We start from the raw sequence: 24,827 nt of genomic DNA on the forward strand, positions 1-24,827 counted from the left end.
CCTTTATGCTGTATTCCATAATGGGCTGTCGTTGGATGATTGCTTGGATGTTTGTAAAAAGAAATGTAGAATGGAACAGAGAACGGAACGGTCCCTGACAAGGATCCGAAAGTAAGCACAGAGAGAGAGAGAGAGAGAGAGTTTGTTTGGACATTTTCAACTCCATGAATCTATTCCGATAACTTCTTAAACAGGGAAACTGTTCTGTAGCTGGCGTCATTTTAGTCACGACAGAGAAGGAAGAGGCCATGATAAATGATGAAAAACCTAAGCGTGCAGCGAGAGAGCTAGTTGGATATTTCACACTCAACAAATGTCTCCTCAACACTCTTGTCTCGTCTTGAGAGGAAGGTAGTCTATTATAGTCCGAGATTCCTCAATTCAACGTCTGTTATGATTAACTAATCTTACGTGTGAAAAGGCTTACGCCGATTTCCTTTCATTGTGTTTTCTGTTGTTCGTTGCTGCACATTTTCGCGTTCGTGTCAGTAACCAGAGTGTTGGTGATTCTCATGCTACTAGTTATAGTCACGATGTTGAACAAAATGTATATCGATATGCTGGGAGGATTTTGGCATAATAGTCATTTTCGGAACTTTTTAAAGATTTATCTGGAATTCCAGTTTTTCCTCAGAGATTGCACACTCTCCACTCTGTCACCATTGTATTAGTGCAGTGAACCGTAAATAATAAAATAGCATGCTTTCTGTGTGTATCTTTATCTCAAACGATTACCTCAGTCCTTCGGCGATGAGTGCATTTCCAGTCATTTTAAATTACTGTCCCAGTAAATCTAAACCACTGCGTGTTAGGTGATCACTCGACGTTACTGTAAATGTTCTGATACTTCTTGTAAAGACGTGTTGAATAGGCCGTCCTTGTTCTAAGAAAGGCAAATAAAAGGTTATCATTGAAAATTACTGAGGCGTTTCATCGTTTACGTAAGAATATCCCAAGAACTATCAAGGTCGTTCGCATACCACAATTTGTCTAATAAGAAAGATTAAGTGCGGCTGCATAGTGGTGTCCTTTCACATCAAAACTGATTTATGTGGAATAGGTCAGGATGCCTTACGTGTTCAATTACATCACTTTCAATCACAATTTTACCTATAAGATGTTATTCCGCTGCAGAAAAATTAGATTATCAATTCTTTTGGCAATGTTCAGTTGTTGTTTCATCCTAATCACTAACGCAACAGGCAAGGAAAGTGACGTAAGGGACAAAGCGAAGATAGTTGAGTAAGAGAAGGGTAATGTTTCATTTGGCTAAATCCTGCCCAGGATGCCGTAAACACGGGATTTTCTGTAAATCACGTAGGATGTATAAAACCTCCCTTGTTGTATAACAACGCTGTTCACGGTGTAGTTTGTTTTCTCCTGTGGGGACCATTTGTTCGTGAGGGTTGTCGCGTCCCAAGCGTGGGTATTGCGAGGGATTGAGCGACACGGTTCGTGGATGGGATATAGCCGGTTGACCTTAGTGAGAGGGAGACTTTTTGATCTGGCTAAGATGTAGAAATCCCTGGCGTGAAGGTACAAGGCTAGGAAGCGGGTAGAATTAAAGTCTTGATAACTTTAACAAATTGCAGTTTATTCTGAATGAATGCAGCTCACCCTAACTGCGTGGTGATTGCATTCACAGGAAGGCCAAGTCTAATACAGAGACGGTGACTGACTCCACCGTTCCGACTGCCTACTAGAAGGTCTGCAATATTTCCTAGCATCCTACGTTAGAGTCCCGCGGCTACGCCCTAACGCTCTCCAGCGACTATCTCCGGCTGCCTACAGCCCGTCCCTCAGCCCAAGTCGGCTGCTGCTATCACTCTGACTAACTACTCGACAAAGAAGAACGCTCAGAGCGGCGTGCTCTCGGGTTTTGTTAGCGTTTCCCCTTCGACCCCGCCAGCGCTTGGCATGACGTAGCGTCGAATGCAACTTGTCCTTATTTGGTATCCTTAAAGCATTGTTGTTGCTATTGTTCTTCAGAGGCTGAGTGGAGGGATAGAGGCGCCTCTCCCTATACGGTCACACACTGCGTCCTGAGCCCTTCATTGGCTCCTCATGACGTAGCGCTGTCCCCACCAAGGGCCCTCTTTCTTTCTCTCTCCACTCCTAGACCTCTCTCTTTAGCCAGGAATGCTTTCTGTTGATACTTCTTAATTGATTGCTTATCATGAGTCCCTACACAGACCTTCGTTTGTATCTGCTGGCTGTTTGCTTTCTTATCAAGCGCCGCTGTCCAACAGTTTGACTGCCGCCTCGGCTGACCCTTCGGCCACGCCTGGCGTCCAGCGCTACAACTTTAACTTCTTCCTACGTACTATTCTCAACGTACTGCAGTTAGACTTGGCTTGTTCCTGCGGATACAACAGGGTGTATTAACGTAAACTCTTTATAGGTTTTCAGGTTGAGCTTTATTTTAATAACAATAGACATGTACACAGACTTTTTTTAAATTTTATTTATTTTCTTTTTTTACGGATCAGTGGTATACTATCTCTTTGTCTTTCCATCTCTGTCGCTCTCTTTATTGAAAGTTGCGTCAAGGTAACGAGAGGAATAAGTGATACTGCCAGACCGAAAACACGACTTTTAAGCATGCTGGACAGCGAACAGAAAGCTGTAGCCGAAGGGAGTGCCACACTTTGCGAGTGCAATGTGGGTGACCCTGAACGAAACAAGGAAAGTTTAGTGGTAATACTGGTAGTCTGTATACCAGGCCGAAGCAGATGAGTTCGATCTCGGCTGCAAGGAGAAAGGAATGTGAAGACTCATTTAGTAGCCCGAGAGCGGAGCCTGTCCAGAGACAGTCCACAGGCGCTAACAACAGCCACTTCGGGGCACTCTGTAGCTGAAATGCTCGCGCTAGTGTTACAGGGACAACAGGCATTAAATAAAAAACTCGATGTGAAACTTGGGGAACTAGGAGTCAAAGGTGACTGGATTGTTGCGGAGAGTAGGGCTGTCGTGGAATCCACGCGATACGAGAAGGACTTCAGTATCCAGCCCCTATTAATCTTTCTTATTTTATGAGTTGTAGTATGGAAAAAAACTCGGGAATCGTCAGAATATTATTACATAAACAATGAAATGCCTCTGTAACTTTTAATGACAAGATGACGTGAGGAAACAAAACGAAGATAATTGAGTGCGGGAGTGTTGACCTTTCAACACACACAAACTACATACAGGTCTTTTCCGAACACACCTGACCAGGAAATCATGGTGCACCTCGTAAAAGTCAGCGCAATTTTTATGCATGGTCTTAGTTATGAAGGTCATTGATAACAGTTCAAATGTAGATTAAATATTAAACAGATGCTGGTAACTTTAACGTAATATCTCCACTCCTATGCAATGATAATATTCTGTATAAATAAAATGTAACAAATCCATTTTCAGTAGTCCAAGTGATGTGCGCAGGCTGATTGTTGATACTCTTAAAGATAAAATCACACTTCAGTGTCATCCTCTTTATGAATGTGACTTTTCGTCTTTTAAAATTGTTTCAGTGTTAAAAAATCAAAACACAGAGTTGATACCAGTATGTGGGTGTCCTCTAAATTTCGATTTGCGATAAAGTTTACATATTTAATACTTGAATTTTATCCCAGCTCAACAATTTCAATAAAACATAAAATGCATCCTGTTTGCTCCGACCTCTAAGCTTTTAACTGAGGTATGAGCTACAGAAAGATGATAATTTTTTATAAATACATAAATTTTGAAGCTAAGATTTTTACCAGGTTATGTATCGAATTGGATTCCTTAATGTTTTGATTTACTTTTCGTCCTTTATACAAGACGGGGTCACTGTCGACGTAAATCAAGTATTATCCACAGTTAAATTGCTCCTCAAAGCATTATCTTCAGATATAAAGGTGGAGCAGAACGGCATGGATTGATGGTGTAGCCTTTCCCAAGAACGGATTTATGTAGAGGTGTACGTCACCTGCCAGTATTACTGCGTGCTGCCATGTATAGTACGAGTAGTATCAGCGACATCGTCTTCAGCGAGCGATAAAGAAGATCGACACGCTACTCTAAAACTAGTGTAGCATCTGAGCGTGGTACAGTTTCCCAGTCTTTTTCTAGACTGCCACAAGTCTGGATGCTATCAACACCTACTGCAAAAACTTATGAGAAACAACAAATGAACTTGAAGAGAACAATGCGAGAAGCGTTAATGACTTCCGAGATAAACTTTTGCATGCCAGTCTGACAAAAACAGTTAAATAAGTTAAACACTGCCGATCCTGCTCACGCCTCTTCGTACTGAAGGTCGCGTCAGGTGATGTTTTAAAGCTGTAACGTTTTGCCACCAGGACAATAGAATATCTCAGGATGTTCTCGTCTGATGTGTGAAAACAGACAACGAATAAAACAACAAGCGACCTGTGGCCGGACATTACAGTGAATTTATGTGTATTGGCCTTATGCCCACCGAATCCAAATTTAGAGCAATGTGGCACGTATATGATTTACTGACTCAAAATACCTTTCTTAGTCAACATGAACGTACCAATGTTTGTATCGCCATACAAATACAATTCTGGTTTCGTTAGTATGGTAATCTGAATGCTTGTTTTTTATCAGTTCATGTCATCACTGGCCCATCCACTATAATTCAGACTGCAGTGATTCAAAGGGGTAACCTTCGTCTTTTTGGAGCAATATTAACACAATCCTTGGTCTTTGGTTCTAACCCAGCCACGGCCAAATTTTGAATAAAACTCATCAGTGACGGCAGCCAAAGATGTCCGTATAAGAAGTCACGAACGACCGTATCAAAAGAAGGCAGAGGAACGAACAGAGTTTCAGAGTACCCTTTCGTCCTTGGGATTGAAACTATCTCTAAAGGGCAAAGAATCAGCAACGATCAACAGCATGTGGATAAGGAAGGCGATGGAAACCACTGCCTAAAAGACACATAACGTGTACACCACGACATGTGGCCTGTAATTGAAAAAGTGTTATGATGATCTCTTAATTGGCAAAAGACTCCGGGTTAGTCTTCCATTTGGATCTACGTGAAAGGGTTACCAAGGGGGAGACGACAACGAGAAAGAGAGTGAGTAACCAACGAAAGGGTAAAATTCTACAAGCCATAGTGTGGCACGTCATAAGTATGAATGTGACAGGCAAGCAAGAAAATCTGAAAGGGGAAATGCAAAGGCTCAGTCTATATAGTTAGGGTTAGTGAAGTGGAATGGAAAGAAAATGAAGTTTTCTGGTCAGACAGATAAAAAGGCATATCAACAACAGCATTAAATGGTACAACGGGGATAAGATCCGTAATGAACAGGAAGATGGGGCAGAGAGAGTGAGTTACTGTTACCAGTTCAATGATAGGACTATTTTCATCAGAATCGTCAGCAAACTGACGTTAGCAACAATAATTCGGGTCGACGTCACAAGCAGAAGATGAAGAGGTCGAGGAAGACGAGGGAACTGATAATACAGTATGAAAGGGAGATGAAATAAAATAATCATGATTTATTGGAACGCTGAAGTAGGAAGGGAATAGAGGAAAGAGCTACAGGAGAAATACGAACTTGGTAATAGGAGAGGAGAAACTCTAATTGAATTCTGCAATAAATTTAAGCTAGTAATTGCAAACACACTCTTAAAAAATAAAAAATTAGAGAGGTGTGTTAAGAAACGTCTTGGAGACCCAGAAAGATTCCAGCTGGATTGCGAGTGTAGAAAAGTGAAAAGAACCTTCAGTGAAATTGAAAGCACAGGCTTCGACATTACTACTGCAAGAGGAATTTCACTGATAAACGAAGAGAAAAGAGCGAATGGATGGAAAGTGTCTCCTGAAGAGCTCTACGAGGAGGAGGAAGTGCCTGATGAGGTGATTGTAAAAGAAATGGGAGACGATGTTATAGGCAATACTGTACCGGCGTCTGAATTTAACAGAGCTTTGGAAGATTTAAGGTCAAAGAAGGCAGAAGGGATAGACAACAACCATTCGGAATAATCATGGCAAGTGGTAACCAAATAACTGTTCAAGTTGGTTTGTAAAATCTATAAGACTGGAGATATAACATCTGACTTTCGGTAAAGTATCATCCACACCAATCCGATGATAGCAATGCCAGGCAGGATTGAGAACTATCTGAAGTAAATCAACTGAGGAATACAAGCATAAAAAAGTTGTTCTGAAGAATAATATACAGAAGGATAGGAAAGAAAACTAAGGATCTGTTAGATGACGATCAGTTTAGTTTTAGGAAAGGTAAAGGCATCAGAGAGACAATTCTGACGTTGCTGAAGCAGGACTAGAGGAATATCAAAACATGTTCGTTAGATTTGTCAACCCAAGCGTTTGAAAATCTAAAGTGGTGGAAGATATTCGAAGTTCTCAGAAAATGTGTTGTAACTCATAGGAAAAGATAAGTAATACATGTTATGAACAAAAAAGGAGAGAGCAATAAGAATGAAAGACGAAGAACTACGATCTCTGATTAAAAATGGTGTAAGACAGAGATGCAGCCTTTCACCACTACTACTGACCCTATACATCGAAGAAACGTTGACGGAAATAAAAGGGAGCTTCGTGAGTGAGAGTAAACTTCAGGGTAAAAAGACGTCGATGATGAGATTAGCTGATGACACTACTATCCTTAGTGAAAGAAAGGAAGAAGTGTAGGACATACTGAATGGAATGTACAATCTGCCAAGCACAGATTATGGTTTGAGGGTAAACAGAAGCATCCCGAAAGTACTGAGATTAATGAAAGACGTAGCATTAAAGTTGGTGACTAAGAAGCAGGTGAGGTGATGGTCGTCCACTGTTATTATTACTCCTTGGCTCTTGTACATATTATATATTACCTGTCTCTCTGCCTAGCTTACCCGTATTTTTTCTCAGAATTTGGAAAATATTTCACCATTCCAGGTCGACAAATCCTATGAACGTGTCTTTATTTTTCTTTAGTCTTGCTTCCGTTATCAACCACAACGTCAGAATTGCACCCCCCCACCCTCCCCCCGATGCCTTTATCTTTCCTAAAGCCAAACTGATTGTCACCTAACACATAGTCAGTTTTCTTTTCCGTTCTTGTAAGCAGCTTGGATCCATGAGCTGATAAGCTGCTTGTGAGATAATTCTCACGCTTGTCGGTTCTTGCAGTCTTCGGGACTGTGTGGATGATATTTTTCCGAAAGTCAGATGGTATGTCGCCAGACTCATACATTCTACACACCAACGTAGATAGTTGATTAGTTGCTAATACCCCCAATGATTTTAAAAATTCTAATGAAATGTTATCCTTCCATCCTTCCTTATTTGATCGTAAGTCGTCCAAAGCTCTCTTAAACTCTGATTGTAATACTGGATACCTAAGTCGCCTCTTGTTCCTTCTTCTATCACATCAGACAAATCTTCCTCCACATAGAAGCCTTCAGTGTACTCTTTCCACCTATCCACTCTCTCCTCTTCAGTTAACAGTGGACTTCCCGTTGCACTCTTAATGTTACCACCCTCGCTTTTAACTTCACCGAATGTCGTTTTGACTTTCCTATATGCTGTGTTAGTCCTTCCGACAATCATTTCTTTTCGATTTCTTCACATTTTTCATGAAGCCATTTCGTCTTAGCTTCCCTGATTATTGTAGTAATACGATACTACCTTTCTTTGTTTTGTGAAACACGATGTTCTACGCTTCTGAACATTTGAAGTGAGTTTTCGATCTTTTCACCAATTTGAAATCTGTCAAGATCTGTATGAATATTTGTGCAGCTTTCTTCAGACAGTACCTCATAACAGAAAATGGATTATCTGCGAAATGTCTTAGGTTGCTATTAATATTGTCTGGTAAATCATTGATATATAACGTGAAAAGCAAGTGTCCCACCAACCTTCCCTGCCAAACACCTGAAGTTTCTTCTACATCCGCCGATGACTCTCTACCCAAGGTAACATACTGTGTTCTGCAGAACTAGAAATTCTGAATCCAGTCAAAAATCTCTACTGATATACCATGTGATCATATATTTGATAATAAACGTGTGTGTGGTAGTAATTCAAAAACCCTTCGGAGGCCCATAAATAATGCATCTGTCTGACTGGCTTGATCTATTGCTTTTAGGACGCCATGTGACAAAAACGAGAGTTCGTTCTCACATGATCGATTAATTCATGCTAATTCACGTGGAGAAGGTAATTCCGTTCGAGACACCTCATTGTATTTGAGCTCGGAATATGTTCTTAGATTTTGCAAGAAGTGGGTGTCAAGGATATTGAACGATACTTTTGTGGATGACTCTTGTTGCGCTTCTTGTTGATGTGTGTGGCCTGTGCTTTTTTCAAACCAGACCAGCTTGCTGAGCCTATTAAATTTCGAACATACTAACTGCATCTTTACAATCTCTGACGATGTCTCCAGCATTAGGAGACGGAAGGTTAGGCACAAAACATCTCTTGGACCACGGCCGAACGCCCATACAACAAAATTCGTCGTAGATGTAAATACTGCCCACGAAAGCCTACACAGTAGGAGTTGGTTGCTTTTGTTTCATACATCGTGTCCCGGCAAGAAAGATGACATAAGTCGAAAAATGGCATCTTTTGTTTATATCACTGAAAAATACTTGTAAAGTGAATATGCGAAAAATATAATGGAATTTACTGCCAACAATTTTGAGTTTTATTATTGTTGTTGAAAGGGTGCGATATGCTCTGAAGTCATTTTTATTCAACTTCATGTTGCACCAACTATGACCTGATCTATTTGCCCAACCGAAATTAAACAAGAGTGTATGACATCATTGTTTGCGTAACTCATATTAAACAAGTGTTAAATTAAAATCTACGTGTGTCGCCCGAAGTTATTCGACCTACAGATCTATATACTGTTTACTGAGGTAGCCGCAGGGGGTCGCAGAATAAACAGCAGGATGGCAGTGTATGGTCGTTCGCAGACGGACAGCGTGCTATATCGGCGACAGATTGTCCCTCCATCTGGAGTGGGGAGGGGGGGAGGGGGGAGGGGGGGAGGGGGAGTGCCGGTGAGTTCCCTAAGTAACATATCTATTTATACTTTCACTACAAGTAACGGAATATAAACGTTACCTTCAGGTGGTAGCGTTGTAAGGCAACATATTATACATAAATAAGCGGGATGAATCTTATTGTTCGATCATTAACACACTCACAGCTCCAAAAGTCTGGGAGTATGCGTGCAGAGTGACACAAAGCAGAACAAGCACATAAAACTAGTTGTTGGGATGGTAGATGCTATATAGAGGTCCATTGGAAGAATCTGAATGAAATATCACACCAGAAAGAAATTGGTAGTTTATAAAACCTTCGTTCAGCACTTCTTGAGAATTGATCGCCAGTTTGGGACCATTAGCAGTTAGGATTAACAGAAATAAAACAGAATATGGGAAGAAGAGCGGCTGTTCGGTCAGGGGCCGATTTAACAGTCACGCGGGCGCCACAAAGGTGCTCAGCCAGCTCCAGGACACGCGCTGCAGGAGAGCCTTTGTGTGTCACGGAGAGGCTTACTGTTCAAATTCCAAGAGCATACCTTTCACGTAGAGTGAACCAAATATAGCACTTTCTCCCAAATGCATTTCATGAAATGATACCAGCGAGAGCTTGGAGCTCATACGGAGTCTTACAGACAGCTGTAAAATCTGTGAATGCAATGTGCAAGGGGAAACTATGGTGGCACGCATACGACATTCCCCCATAGCCTTCAGATGGCTTTTGGAGTACCATGACAATGTTCGAGAGCTATTCGGAAAGTAAGGGGTGCGAAATGGAAACCACAGCGGAAATCCAATGAAGCTTTGCACAGACGTGTTGGGCAGTGTTTCTAGTACGCCCGTCGATCACCTCACGTAGCTATTTTCAGTTCTGAGGGCACAGTCAGCACGTAAAGGTGCCTGGAACAGTAGCGTCTCCCGCCAAGTATGAGGGCTTGGTGAGAAATTTCGCCTGATGTCATGCAGCCCACATAACATAGCTGTCATATGTTTCCTTCTGCATGACAAGTCTCCGCCGCACTCTGAAGGGGCGATGAAGATGCTCCTGCAGCGTTTTTGAAGGGAAGTGTTTGATCACCCACAACACGGTCCGTTACTGACTCTCTGAATTTCATCTGTGCTCACATGAACCGCTAGCTATGAAGACAACATTCTGGCACAGACAACAAGCTGTAGACCAGAGTAGATAATTGGCAGGAAGCGCAGGCGGCCTCGTTCTATGACGAAGGTATTGGTAAATTGGTACAACTATATAACAAATATCTAAATCGGAGCTGCAACTATGTAGAGAAGTAGCTCTAACGTGTACTAACTGTTTCAAATAAAACATTTTTGATTTTCACGGTGGTTTCCATTTTCCAACCGATCGGACCTTACTTCCCGAATAGGTCTCGTAGAAGCGTATCTGGAGCAATCCGTCTGCAGTGTGACATCGTAAATCTGTGCTAGCATCATTTGTATTTCTCCAACTTATTTCAATGTACATTTTTTCAGGTCTTGGGACGAGGAACGCATGCAAGCAAAACAGAAGGGCATCAAACCGAGTTTCACTCGGGCTGTACTCAGGGTGTTCTGGCTGCGCTACTTCCTCTATGGCCTTCTGGAACTTTTCGACGTGGTTATCCTTAGGTTTGTACATATTCTTCATATACTGAAATATTTTGCATGTATTGAACTTTAACAGCTTGCAAAAAATTAACACAGTACTCGAAAAATTAGTTTGAAAAAGACTGGGTGACCCAAAAGTCCGTTAACGTATGAAAATGCACTGATTCACGTAATAATATAGGTAGAGAGGTAAAACTTGACACACATTCATGAAATAACAAGGGGTTTTATTGAAACCAAAAACGAACGCACAAACTAGCCAACAGATGGTGATGGACAGCAGCACATCAGTGGCCCTGCAAGAGACTCGTGTATAACATGAGCTGTGGTGAGAGAGGGACCTAGATACGCCAGCAATCGCGGCATGTTTATTTTACCAGAAAAGGCATTGTTACTGAAGCTTCATTTGCAGACAGGAGAATCTACACTGCAGCTTTACAGGAGGATATTCGGATTGTTAAAGATGCTGTTTTAATTTTAATTAATATTGTGTTTATACTGGTTGCTGGTGAGGAGGAAAGTTAGTTATTAGTATTTTATTAATGATCTCATTCATAAGCAGCCATATCACAGTCATCACAGTCGCTCAAGAAAGTTATAATTAAGCTTTACTTGTTTAATCAGAATCGGACGATGACTCTCCTTGTTCGCAGTCTCGATGATTCAAAGCGATCTGCAATCCTGTGTAAATAAAATGTCTTGGTTTTCTTGCGTTGTGTAGTCAGTCGGGAAACCTCAGATCAAGCGGAAAGTTTGCTTTGATAGAGTTTAATTATCCGATGAAATAATGGAGCTCTTGGCTCTAATAATTGCAGGTTCGTTTCTAATTCATCGGAAATTCCCTTCTGATTACCAACGAAACGACACCTCTGTGCAAATTTCCAATTAGAGAATACATATATAATGAAATTCCTTAGACACCTTTGATGTAAATGCTCAGTATATATTTTCTTGAGTAGCATACAATATATTTTCAATCTCTTTCTTCCAGTAATCTCGACAGCAAAATTACAATTATTCAATGCGGCTATTCGGCACGGAGAAGATCCTAGAAGTCCCCTCAACACACAAGAGAGAATATTACAAAGAGTAATTATGCGTTCATGGAATAGTAATAGTACTGTACTACTTTACGCATCGATTATGCGAGTATATATATGGTCAAGTAGGAAACGTAATTCACTCATAGAATTGTGCAGGGATAATTAGTAGAATATAAAGAGATATTACACTGTAACAAATGTCGCTGTGCAGAAGATATTCATGTAGTTCGAAGACACGGATCGTTTCGACGACTGGCACCGTAGTGGACGACCAGACACAAGTGCTACAGCTGCTCGGACAGTTCAGGAAGAAATGGAGATATGAACAGGATCATTTCCGCATAATGAAGTCATCTAGAGATGGGCACTCTGCTCCTGAATTGATGCAAAGAGCCAGATCTTTCTGCCGGCCGAAGTGGCCGTGCGGTTAAAGGCGCTGCAGTCTGGAACCGCAAGGCCACTACGGTCGCAGGTTCGAATCCTGCCTCGGGCATAGATGTTTGTGATGTCCTTAGGTTAGTTAGGTTTAACTAGTTCTAAGTTCTAGGGGACTAATGACCTCAGCAGTTGAGTCCCATAGTGCTCAGAGCCATTTGAACCCTTTTGAACCAGATCTTTCTAAAGAGTGGATGATGGATGACTCAGAAAAAATGAATGGTAGCTCATCTGATTTCAAAATGGGTTTCTGGTGGTTGTAATGAGCGGGAAGAAAATTCTGTGCTAGGCTGCTGCAATGGCACCCATGTCACAGCCTTAAGAAAACATTTCCAAGCTACAAAAAATGTATTATAGAACATGTACACATGTGTATTCGCAAAACTTTTTAGTACATGATGGTTTTGCATCCATAAAAACAGAAAAATAGAGAAAGCTCCGCTTTTTTTCAATTTATTGGCTATTGGGTAGTATCCATTCAGCCATTTCAATAGTAATGCTAATTACAACGACATGAAAATAAGTACAACACAAAACCCAGTCTGTGAGTGCAAAAAAATTTGGCTTTGGTGGGAATCGGACCTGGGAACCTTCATATGATAACCCACTGGGCTGGCCACACAGCTACCGAAGCAAACAAAAATCTACGTCTTCAGAACGATAAATTCATATAGAAAACACTTTCAGCATGTTTCCGTTCTTGATTTCGAAAGAATATCTCAAATTTCAGAAGCTCAATAAGGTTTACATGGTTTTGAGCGAGCTGTTAATTCTTATCCTTTGACTTAGTATCGCACTCGTAATGTGTTGCCAGCGATGATAAAAGCTGCAGCCTTCGGCAACCGTGTGGTTGGGACATGCAGCAAAGTCATCCAGACATCACTCCCCTCCCAATAGCCCAGTGCTCTCTAGCACTCTCGCCAGTCGGACTGTAGACTGTCTCACTAGCTCACTGTTCCCCACCTCAGGGATCAGATTGCAAGGTAGCTCACTATCTTACTGTCCCCCCCCCTCCCCTCCCCCCCCATTCTTAAGGAACAGATTGCAAACTAGCTCACTGCTCCCCACCAAGGCAACTAACTATCTCTCGTGGACGAAATCAGACGGAGCAGACCACATGGCGACTTTAGGCGTCACTCTGTTCTGTGCGCTCCTGGCACAGAGAAACAGCTTGCAACTCACTTTCATCTGAGCACGTCTCCATTCGAGTTTAGTTCTTAATTCTTTGTGTGCTTATTTGATCTGTTCTAATCGTTATCTTTTTGTGTTGTTGATCTTCTGTTTTCTTGTTGTGTGAGTGTTCTTGTTAGGTGTCTTCTATGCCTGTTGCATTTATAGTTGCTTTTGTTGGTGTGTCGGTAGCCTTTATGCACCTTTTAATTACTTTGGGTGGATAGGACCTAAATGTAATGGTTATTTTTACATACATGATAGCCCATGTATGTAGGTTGTTTCAGGAGGCATGGTCAATATTCAGAGGTATGAAAGGAACAATCATTTGAAGCAAAAAACTAAATATGGACATATACCCTATTCCAAATGGTTTCTGAGACGAAATATATTTAAAGTTACTTTTGAGTGTTTCTCTTGAATAACACGAAATACGTGGCCTTTAGCGTAAACTTGTCGCAGTAAAAACTTAAACTACATAAAATTTCTTTTAAAAGGGTTCTACTAATTTTTTCTCTCATGGACTTTTAGGCAGCGTAAAGAGAGCGAGAGAATATGGAAATTCTTGAGCAGCGCGTATGTATTGAGGTGTAGGTAAGCCGGTTTGAGGTAGTTTATCGACTTGTTAGATTACGTCTCCTATATCAAATTATTCGTCTCGAATTTGTCTGCACTACTATGGTACATTGTAAACAATGAAAATGTATTGTATAGTAAAAAATGAGTAAATATGTACTTTAAACATGTTCTATCTCAAAACCGTTCAGAAGAGTGCATATATCCGCATTCAGTTTTTTGCTTGAAGTGATTGTTCCTGTCATATCCCTGAATATTGACCATTCATGTTTAATTTTTTATTTATTGATAACCTGAACAGATTAATGCCCTCACGAGTTCTCTTACATCAGACCAGAGTTTTATATGTAATTACAACACTTATTAAAATCACAGTTACTTTAAAAAAATCAGAAAAATCTAATATATCTCTTTTTCTTCTCCCTGCATTTACCCGTTACGCGCTCTTGGCTGAAATTGTTTATTTTCCTCGAGCTTCCTAAATATCTTCTGCCAGATAAAAGGACAGGTTTAGTGATCTGAATTAAAAAGGCAATGTACCTTCCTTTTACATATTTTTCTGAGTGAATGTTGAGTGGTGAGTCATGAAAAAGAACTAGTTCATTCCAGTGAGGGAACAGTTCTGATCCAATCTCTGAAAAGAACAGTTTTGCCCATCTCAAAAATCAGCGCTCATGAAGTCGCACATTGCACCGGCATTCCATGCACTGTTGTTTAGAGAGCAGTAAGGCGTACTATCCACTGCTATCCGTACAAGATCCACCATCATTAAGAACTGTTGGCCACCGGTATTGCGAGCATGTGTGGTGAGGACACTTCAAAAAATGTGGGAAGATGACGATTGGTAGTCTAACGTGTTGTGGACCGACGATGCCCGTTTTGAAATTCGAAGATCTGTCAAACCCACAACTGCAGAATTTGGGCTACTGGAAATCCTCGGACTGTCATGGAAACACCATTGCATGACGAAAAAGTCACGGTGCGGTGTCCTCGGACCCCTTTTATTTTTCGAGGAAATGTGGGGTGCCGCTTTTCACTCTGGCACCGTGACGTGCGCGAGGTACGCTGATATGTTACAGAGTCACATCATTCCTAGCCTAGTGTGACTGATAAGTACCTGCTGGAAAGTTCGACTTTTATGGAGGATGGCGCTCCGCTCCTTATTGCTACACTCGCGAAAGAACTCTTGCGCACATTGTTTGCTGAGGATCGACTGCCGAGTCGCCACATCCGTCATGCTTGGCCTCTCAGGTCCCTGACTTTGGGGCGCCCTGTAATTAAAAGGATAAACCTGCTAGCCGCCATCACGGAACCACTCTTCTAATGAACAAGTAAGGAACAGATGTAATATGTTATCAGATACTGGTTGATGCAGACAAACTAACGTGTTGGAAAATGGAAATGTGTGGTAAGATCTTATGGGACCAAACTGCCGAGGTCAGTTACACACTATTTAATCTAATTTACAGTAACTTACGCTAAGGACGGTACACAAACCCATGCCCGAGAGAGGACTAAAACCTCCGACGGGGTGAGCCACGCGGACCGTGAGAAGACGCGCTAGACCGCGCAGCTACCCCGCGCGGACACTAAATGTTAAGGAAATATATTGACAGTCAAGTAGGATTAAAAAATATTTTGGAGAAGGCTATTTAAGACGCGAAATTAAGGTTCGAATGTTCCATCAAGTCGTCGTCAACGAAACTAATGACTGCTCGCTGGGGAAAAGTAGAATAATGGAAAATTACAGTTTACAACCTCACGTGAATAAATGATTCCTATCAGCACCTAGGCTGCTGGAACGCTGTGTGACGTCTAAACAGTTTGGCTCCTGGTTGTCCAGGGAAACGTACATATATGGTCGCTCTCTGTCTTCTCAATTTCTATGCCTGTGCTTGTAATGCCAGTGACTATAAAAGTACAGGAAGTGAGCACTCAATACAGCTAGGCGGCATAGTAGAATTTGTTTGATATTCTGTTGAATAGATGAAATTCCGCGGTATATATCGACACTTTATTGCTCATAGTGGGCACATGAGTATCTAGGCAAGCGTAGGTTGTGCGAGAAAGAGGTTTCCTTTCACCTTTAAACCGCAGCTTTGTGGCAAATAATTGCTAACCAGTAAAATTCAGAATTCTGTCTGTTTACCGTAAATCACTGAAGTTTGGTGCCACTGCTCGAAAATTCTGCTAAATTCGAAACTTGCACTTGCACACTGAATTGTACAACGTTCGGCACTGTGACATTCCGGCGGACAAGAATCCCTTTCTGCAACTTCTGCCAAACTTTTTGGTTTACATAAGACGCAAATCCCACCCAGGTAACTTGTGGTTCAAACGCTGTCCCCCATTCTCCTTGTCCACGCCCTATATACCCTTCTTACCAAAATGAAAATGAAAATTAGGTCTTACAACATACATTAAAACTACTGGCACCACTTTCATAGTCGAATCCAGCGACACCAGGCACGGTGGTATTTGTATTTATTATTCGGCTTCAGCAGTCAGTTGTAAGATTTCTCTTATTGTAAGTATTATGCTTTGATTGACAGACTATGACTGCTAAAGAGGGTGGAGGAGCAAACAGAGATCTGGGAACTCTCATGCACCCCGGACGAGAAATTGACTCTAAAAGTCGGGAGAATCTGCAATGGGAAGGGCATGAGAATGCATGTGCACAGGACTTGTTGCCTGTATTTGGAAAAGTATCATGATGATCTTTCCATTCTCACAAGGTTTCGGATTAGTCCCCCACTCGACTCTCTGTGTGGGGGGTACCACAGATGTACTGATAATGAGAAAAAGAAAAACCAGCGAGAGAGTAAGAGTCTACCAGGCGACACCTGGAATGTCACAAGTCGTAATGTGGTACGAAAACTAGAAAGAGGGCTAGAAAGGGCGGTCTGGATATAGCGTGGGCTAGTGACACAAAACGGACAGAAGGATTTCTGATCAGGTGAATATAGGGTAATATCGACAACAGCATGAAATTGTGTTTAAGTGCAGGAGGATTCATCATGTAGTGGAAGGTAGGGTAGAGAGTAAGTTATATAAACAATTCAGTGCTATGATTATTCTCATCAGATTCGATGGCTAACGAGCGCCAACAACAAGTATGTAAGCATACGTCACAAAATGGTTCGAATGGCTCTGAGCAGTATGGGACTTAACTGCTGAGGTCATCAGTCCCCTAGAACTTAGAACTACTTAAATCTAACTAACCTAAGGACGTCACACACATCAATGCCCGAGGCAGGATTCGAACCTGCGACCGTAATGGTCGCGCGGTTCCAGACTGTAGCGCCTAGAACCGCTCGGCCACTTCGGGCGGTCATACGTCACAAACAGAAGATGAAGATATTCCTGAGGATATGAACATGTAATTAATGGGCGGGGATACTAAAATAAGTCATTTTGAAATGAAATAAATAAATAGGAAGATGGAATGGCTACAGGAAAATATGAAGAAACAGGAAAAGAAAAGGTGGTCTGAACGACAGACAGCCACATGTGTTGATCTACTTTGCCGGTCCAGAAGGACGAGATCACCCAGAGAATACCATAAAAACAATCCCCAGACCATAACGCTCTTTCCTCCGGTCTGAACCCTTCCGACAATTGTTGCAGGGTGTTTTCCTTCAGATTTTTCACGCCGTACACGCCAGCAGTCATCTGAAAAGGTCACCTGCCGCCATTCAGCGGAGGTCGAGTTGCGCTATTGGCGTGCGAATTCCAGCATTCGTCGCCGACTGCTGAGCTGCATGAACCAGGCAGCTGCTGCTGAGGCGCCAAAACACAACGCTACGGCCCATGCAGCCCCACAGTTGGCTCGGCCCCCGTTTTGGATAGCTCCATTTTGCCATGCAAGATGTACTTTAAACACGGCGGTACATGAACAGTTTACAGGCTTGCCGTTTCGGAAATGCTTCCATCACTGCTCCGAAAGCCAATGATCAAGCCTTTTTGGAAGTCAAATAACGTTTCTGCATTACGAAAATGACTGCATAACATCCGCGTCCTCCCGACACGCTAGTTCTGCCAGCTGTCCTCTGTGAGTGATTGTTGCACAGTGATGTCGAAAATAGGCGAAGGTCACGTTAATCTGACGACTGGGTGTTACGGCGTGTACATGAATGTAATTTTCTACTGTTGAATCTGTCTACGAATTTCTGTTGCATGTTCGTGCCATGTGACTATCTGGCGCGGCTTCGAACTGGAGCGCATCGGCTGACGCAAGCGTCCGTTAGTGCGTCCAGGTTAAAAGCAAACGTCTCCTATGACGGGTTAGTCAAATTAAACTTCCTTTAACTTATTTTTGGGCGAGTATTTAATGAGTGTGTCACGAATGATGGAATCAGCGTAATATTTATTGCATTTCTCTATTGCAGAAAATTTGCAGTCTCTATTGAGCCCTTGTAATTGTGCTATCCAGTCTTTGGAACCTAAATGGAATTTTTAAAAAATCAGGAAAATTTACGACTGGCTGTTGCTAGGTGCAACTGAGCTTCGAAGAAAATTCTAACTTATCTTCAATTGCTTTACATGCAAGTTTCATCAAAGCTGCTTCTGTAAGAAGTTTTTGAACCAACTTAAAAATTTCTGGTTAGCCATCTCTGAAAAATAAAATTCTGGTTCAAATAGTTCAAATGGCTCTCAGCACTATGGGACTTAACATCTGAGGTCATCAGTCCCCTAGAACTTAGAACTACTTAAACCTACCTAACCTAAGGATATCACACACATCCATGCCCGAGGCAGGATTCGAACCTGCGACCGTAGCGGTCGCGCGGTTCCAGGCTGAAGCGCCTAGAACCGCTCGGCCACTCTGACCGGCAATAAACTTCTGAACAGTACGCGAAATTCTAAAATATCTTCCTGAAAAGGAAATGGGTTAGCTGTCAGAACAGAACACGAAAAGTCAAAATACTGTCTATGTTAAATGTAGTCTTTCTCCGTTGTTGGCAAAAGTGACAAAAGGCTGTCACTCGCTAGGTTTCCACCCTTTTGTCCTCGTGGCCACGTTTTCCTCATCGCCAGGTTCTTTTCTAGTCCATTTTTTCCCTCAACGCAGGCTTTATGTTGCATTCATCAGACACTTTTAGCGACAAACATAAATGTGACAGCAAGAGAACCTCATACACCGAAAACAGATACTATGACGAGGTAATTTGCTTGCACACATTAGCCATACAGCCTGATCACAGGGTGAAGTAAGTTTAGGCGAACTACAGCAGAAATTGTAGGAACACAGATTAACAACAATTATATGTAACTTGACCGTGAAGACGATACGTGGCAGTGTTGCTAAAAGTTATTTCCATTGATCTATGAACACTGGTCTAGTTGCGAATCCAGTGATGGTTCAAATGGCTCTGAGCACTATGGGACTTAACATATGTGGTCATCAGTCCCCTAGAACTTGGAACTACTTAAACCTAACTAACCTAAGGACATCACACACATCCACGCCCGAGGCAGGATTCGAACCTGCGACCGTAGCAGTCGCGCGGTCTCGGAATGAGCGCCTGAACCGCTAGACCACCGCGGCCGGCGCGAATCCAGTGAAAGATGACTAACATGACTAATAGAATGTCCAGTTAGCTCGTTTTGGCAGCAGCTGTAAAGAAGTGACGATACTGTCTTGAAGCACAGTGTTGATACTATCGAACGAACTGACGGATGGAGCAGGGAGTCTGTTTACATCCCCGTTTGGAGTGTGGCTGCCCACGGGACCTATTCGGGTGATGTAAGGCGGAAGCGTAACATAGTTTGAGGTTGTGTGCTCCCTCTGTGGCGTCTGACCACAACTATGTGTCGACTTTGTAGAGGTTGTCCTTGCCTTGTGGCACCCGCAGTGTGCAATCTATAGTGGTGTCCAATCTTCTGGAGGACACAACTATAGGGGATCTAATATTACAGTCAGAGTAGGGCAGAAAGCATAGTAATATTCCTTCTGTATTTCTAATAACACTGGGAGAAGTGACGACTGTTGAAGCTGGTCTGTAGACATACCACAGAAAAAATCATCCAATACATCGCGAAGACAGCAGAGGCAGATACGTGCGGGAATTATAGCATAATTTTAACAGCTTATGCATCCAAGTTGCTGAAAAGACTAATTGCCAAAAGAATAGAAAAAATTGTTGATTTGATAGATGACCATCAGTCAGCCTTTCGGAAAGAAAAGGTACCAGGGAAACAGTTATGACGTTGCGCTCGATCACGGAACTAAGACGCAAGAAAAATGAAGAGACACTCATAAAACTGGTCGACCTAGAAAAATCGTTCGACAATATGAAATGGTACAATATGTTGGAAATTCTCAGTAAAAGTAGGGTAAAACATAGGGAAAGGGGGTTAACATACGAAACGTGTAAGAACCAAGAAAGAACAATAAGAGCGGAAGACCAAAAACGACGTACTTGCGTTAAAAATGGTGTAAGACAGCGATGGAGTCTTTCCCTCCTGCTTTCGAATCTCTACGCTGAGGAAGCAATGGCGGAAATAAAAGAAAGGTTCATGAGTACGATTAAAATTCAGGGCGAAGGGATATTAATGATAAGTTTCATTGATGACGTTGTTATCTTGAGTGAAAACGAGGAAGAATTACAACACATACGGAATATAATTAACAATCTATTGAGCGCAGTATATGAACTAAGAGTAAACCAAAGAAAGATGAAAGTCATGATGAGTAGCAGAAACGAGATTAGTGAGAAACTTATATGAGAACTGTGGAGTACGAAGTACATTAACTGAAGGAATTATGCTACCCTGGAAGCAAAATAACATATGACAGACGTAGAAACGAAGGCATAAAAAGCGCACTAGCAAAGGCAAATAAGTAACTGCTGGTCAAATGAAACCTGCTAGTGTCAAACATCGGAGTTCAGCTGAGGAAGAAATCTATGAGGGTGTACTTTAGGAGCACGGAATTGTGTTGAAGTGAATCATGAGCTGTGGAAAAACCGGAAAAGAGAATCGAAACATTCGAGGTGTTATGGTACATTAGGATCTTGAAAATTAGGCGGACTAATAATATAATGAATAAGGAGGGTCTCCGCAGAATCGACGAGGAGGGAAATGTGCGAAAAGCCTTGACAGCACAGGGACAGGTTGACAGCACGTTTGTTAAAACGTTATGGATAAACTTCCACGGTACTAGAGGGAACTGTGAAAGGAAAGAAACTGAAGGAGAAGACAGAAATTTGAGTATATAAAACAAATAAGTTCGGAATTTTGGCGCTAGGGCTATTCTGAGAAGAAGAGGTTGACAGAGAACAGGCATTGGTGGCGTGCACCATTTAACCAGCCAGAAGACTGGGGACAGGGAAAAAAACATTAATTAGGAGGAAATCACGAAAACTAAGTATGAGCCCCTTTATTTCCATAGGATTTTTCCTATTTACGCTGATAATATACTATGTCTTAATTTTTATAGCTCTTTTGAACTTTCAAATTAATTATATGTCACACGTAAAGTCTAATTAATTCTAGGACATATATATTACAGTTTTTTGGTCTATACTCAGTTTTTAATATTACTATTCTTTATGGTATTCTGTAATTTATTATTATGATTTGTTCTTAATTTACTCTAAAATCAGTGACTTAACTACAGTTGCAATTATATCAAGTAAATGCTTCAATTTTTTTATTGCAAAATTTTGTATTATATCATTCGCTGCCATGTTAAATGTGTCATCGAATAACATATTGATTGCAGCTGTAATGTTCTAGGTGAGAAAGCTACAAATTTTCAAAGTAAAAGTTAACATGCACCCTTTTCTTTTGTCATGACTCGGTCTTTATTATCCAATGCAAGCGCTCCTGTTGTAAACAACTTGTATATTTTTTCTGAGCCGAAAAATGTTTCCAGCTTTCAAATACTACCTGCAGTTGTGAAGGTGTGATACATTTATACTGACAGGATAATGAAATGGTGGTGTTCTCTGACAGCAACCAGCGGTAGCCGTCAGGTACAGTCTTGGACGCCGTGGCCCGGTGTACGCATTCTAAGGTGGCTTGCACGCTCGAGGTTCCTGGCTGGCGACATTGATGCTTGCTGTCACCTCGCTTTGCTAGTCAACCACGCCCTCTCCCGCTCAGGTTCACCTATAGATAATTTGGGACGCGCAACATTACATTAAGTTTACATATGAAGAAGGCTTCCTCTTATTACAATCTGAAGCTACACCCGTACATTTGCTTTAGAAGTTACATCGAGCCACACTGTCTATACTACTCACAACAACAACCTGTTGCCCTGTTGAACGTTGACTGGGGAATAGGGACGGGGAGTGCTGTCAAAAAGTGACACTTATAATTTGTTTTGAGAGGTTCATCGCATAGATAAAAAGACATTCGTTACATCAACTGTCAACTAAAGAAATCCCAGGTGTAACGAATTAACGACACATTGGTTCAACAGTTATGCCACGGGAAGAACAATATCTACTGTGCAGTGAAAGGGGCACCAAATTTCCGTGCAAGGCATAGTTGATTTTTGGTTTTGGAATAGCGGATTAGAGGTATATCGAATAAAATACGTGGCATTGCGACGCACCTACCATCTGTTTGGTGTGACTGCACAGTGTACGCAATAATACAGCAGTCACGAGCTATGTATGGTTTGTACAAAAACACGGTAGACCTACATCGCTATGCCTAATACGCTGCAGGAAGCCTATTGTCATTCGAAATATCTTTCAGTCGTCTCTGTACTGTTTTCAAGGGACTCTTATACCATTATTCCTGCAAAACAGCGATAACTTCAGGTGATGATGATGAAGGTGGACAGCGGTCACGCGTCCTTCTCTCGAAAGTAGACCACAAAGGCTCAACATTGAGATCTGGTGACCGTAGTGGTCAGGGGACACGCTGCTATTCATCCTCGTACTCAGAAAACCAGTCCTAGATTTTTAAACCTCGGAATTAATGGGATGTTGCGGGTTAAACATGGGGCCCATGGAATACGACGACATGGCTGCGCAAACGACCTCCGAACACCTGCCATGTTTCACTCTTAGGATGTAAAATCTGCCAGAACTTGGAAACAGTATGAAACACGACTCGTCCAAGTAAATAACTTTCTTCCACTGGTCTATAGTCCTTGTAATATGGCTTCGACACTACACTTTCCTGTTACGGACATTTGCATCACTGATATGTGGTTTTGGACTTTCAGCTCGACCTGCAGTTCCCTGCATTTGGAGCTCCCATCGTCTTGTGTTGGTGCTGACAGGCTTCGCGAACACGACTTTCAGTTCTGCAGTGACTTTTGCAGCTGTCGTCTTCTTATTTTTCGTCACAATCCTCTTCAACGGCCATCTGTCACGACCACTCGATACACATTTTCATCCGCGTTATGACTTAGCGATACTGATTTTCCGCTTTCTGTACGAGTAACAACAATTTGCCCACGTTCGAATTTACACAGAGCCAACATCGTGCACTCACAACTGCACGGAACACTGTTCTGACCATGACTGACACTAGCAACGCACTGCGGACACTGCACAGGTGCCGTTCGTCGTCCAATGCAGCAGCGCAACCTGCTGGCTTGGGTAACATTTGTATACATGCCCAAGCATGCATTTCTCGTGGAGTTTCCATATATTTGCCCAACCCTTTTACGTAGTCATTGCGTCAACCAAAAATAGGTAAATCGTAAGGAAATTAGCTAGTACCTCATAAGGAGGTAATTTATCAATACTCTATACAGCTGCTGTCTCTAAAGTGCATTAAACTGCTGAATATTGCGTCCCAGTCAGCAACGCAGCTGTCACACTAAATATCTTAACGTCCCCCTTCATGAACGGCTGAGAATTAATACAAAATATTCCTCCAAATAACCATTGATACAGCTTTGAAAGCAGTATCCAGACAATCACTCTGCTTATATTCTCCGATCGAGGACTGAGTCGTGAATCATTCTTTTAGCCTACGTTGCATGGTTGGAAAAAGAAAACGACCACGAGTAGTCGTGAAAACTGGGTTTTTTATGTACACTGTGCACAACTCACACTAGACCACTAGCAGCTACAGTACTGTACAGGTCATGCGAAAGAAAAGTTTTCCGTTCCAGACTGTTGAATCCTAATGTATTCTCGACTTGTGAAGATTACTGCACTTAGAATATTTGGGGCGGTCAAATTTGTTGTCCCGTTAACAGCCATCTCTGAGTTACTAAGTGCGGCTTTCTTCTGGTGTCGAGACCTTTTTTTGTGATTAACTGTACCTGCACATACATGACAAAATTGATACGTCCTTATTTTGTATTAAGGTGACGAACTAAGACCTGAACCGAGTATCGTTAGTAATCTTTGAATTTCTGCGTGAGTCTGATTGATGCTAATCACCAGCTGTGTGGGATGCCATTATATTTTCACATCAGTTGGTCGGAATATTTGAAACAATTACTGTTCAAGGAGCTAGCAGATTATCTTCATAAAGACAAATGCTTGTAGCTACATGTGAATGAAACATACAATTAATGGATTAGGCTAGTAGTTAACCTGCTCCTCCTGTATTTTCCATACAATTTGAGTTTCATAAGGCACTTGATAACTAAATGGTACTCTTACTACTAACATTTTTCAGAGAAATGTAACGTAAATAGTAAATTAAGGTTAACGCATGTAAGAATGAAACAGTATCTTGTCAAAAGGAAGTCTTTGAACCTTTTTCACATATTTTGATCATTAATACCTTGTCCTTGGACATAAGTACGATTATCCAATTAATGTAAACAACTAAATGTGTACGACACTGTACTGCCGTTAGGAACTTAGCAATTGTTCGTCCTGGAAAGAATATTGATCGCCAAATCTTGATTCCTGAAATTGTTTCTCCATTTCAACTAAAATATTTACGTCCGGTCCCATTGTTCGTATATGCGAAGACTTATGAAAAAAAAATAGGTGCCTATGTTCCTTTTAAATTACTTTCCTGACGCTGATTTAATATCTCTTGACACACTCTGTAACTTTT

The 24,827-nt window shown here is 41.7% G+C and overlaps 1 protein-coding gene across 1 annotated transcript in view; it reads left to right on the top strand.

Annotated features, from left to right (window-relative positions):
* LOC126162479 (ATP-binding cassette sub-family C member 4-like) overlaps nucleotides 1-24,827 on the top strand; it is a 242,101-nt gene that overhangs the window by 67,999 nt on the left and 149,275 nt on the right. Inside the window, exon 4 of the mRNA XM_049919021.1 lies at nucleotides 10,498-10,632. Coding sequence (XP_049774978.1) covers nucleotides 10,498-10,632 — 135 coding nt within the window. The remainder of the gene's footprint in view (nucleotides 1-10,497; nucleotides 10,633-24,827) is intronic.

The sequence above is a fragment of the Schistocerca cancellata genome, chromosome 2 (genome assembly GCF_023864275.1).
Source record: "Schistocerca cancellata isolate TAMUIC-IGC-003103 chromosome 2, iqSchCanc2.1, whole genome shotgun sequence".
Lineage (NCBI taxonomy): Eukaryota > Metazoa > Arthropoda > Insecta > Orthoptera > Acrididae > Schistocerca > Schistocerca cancellata.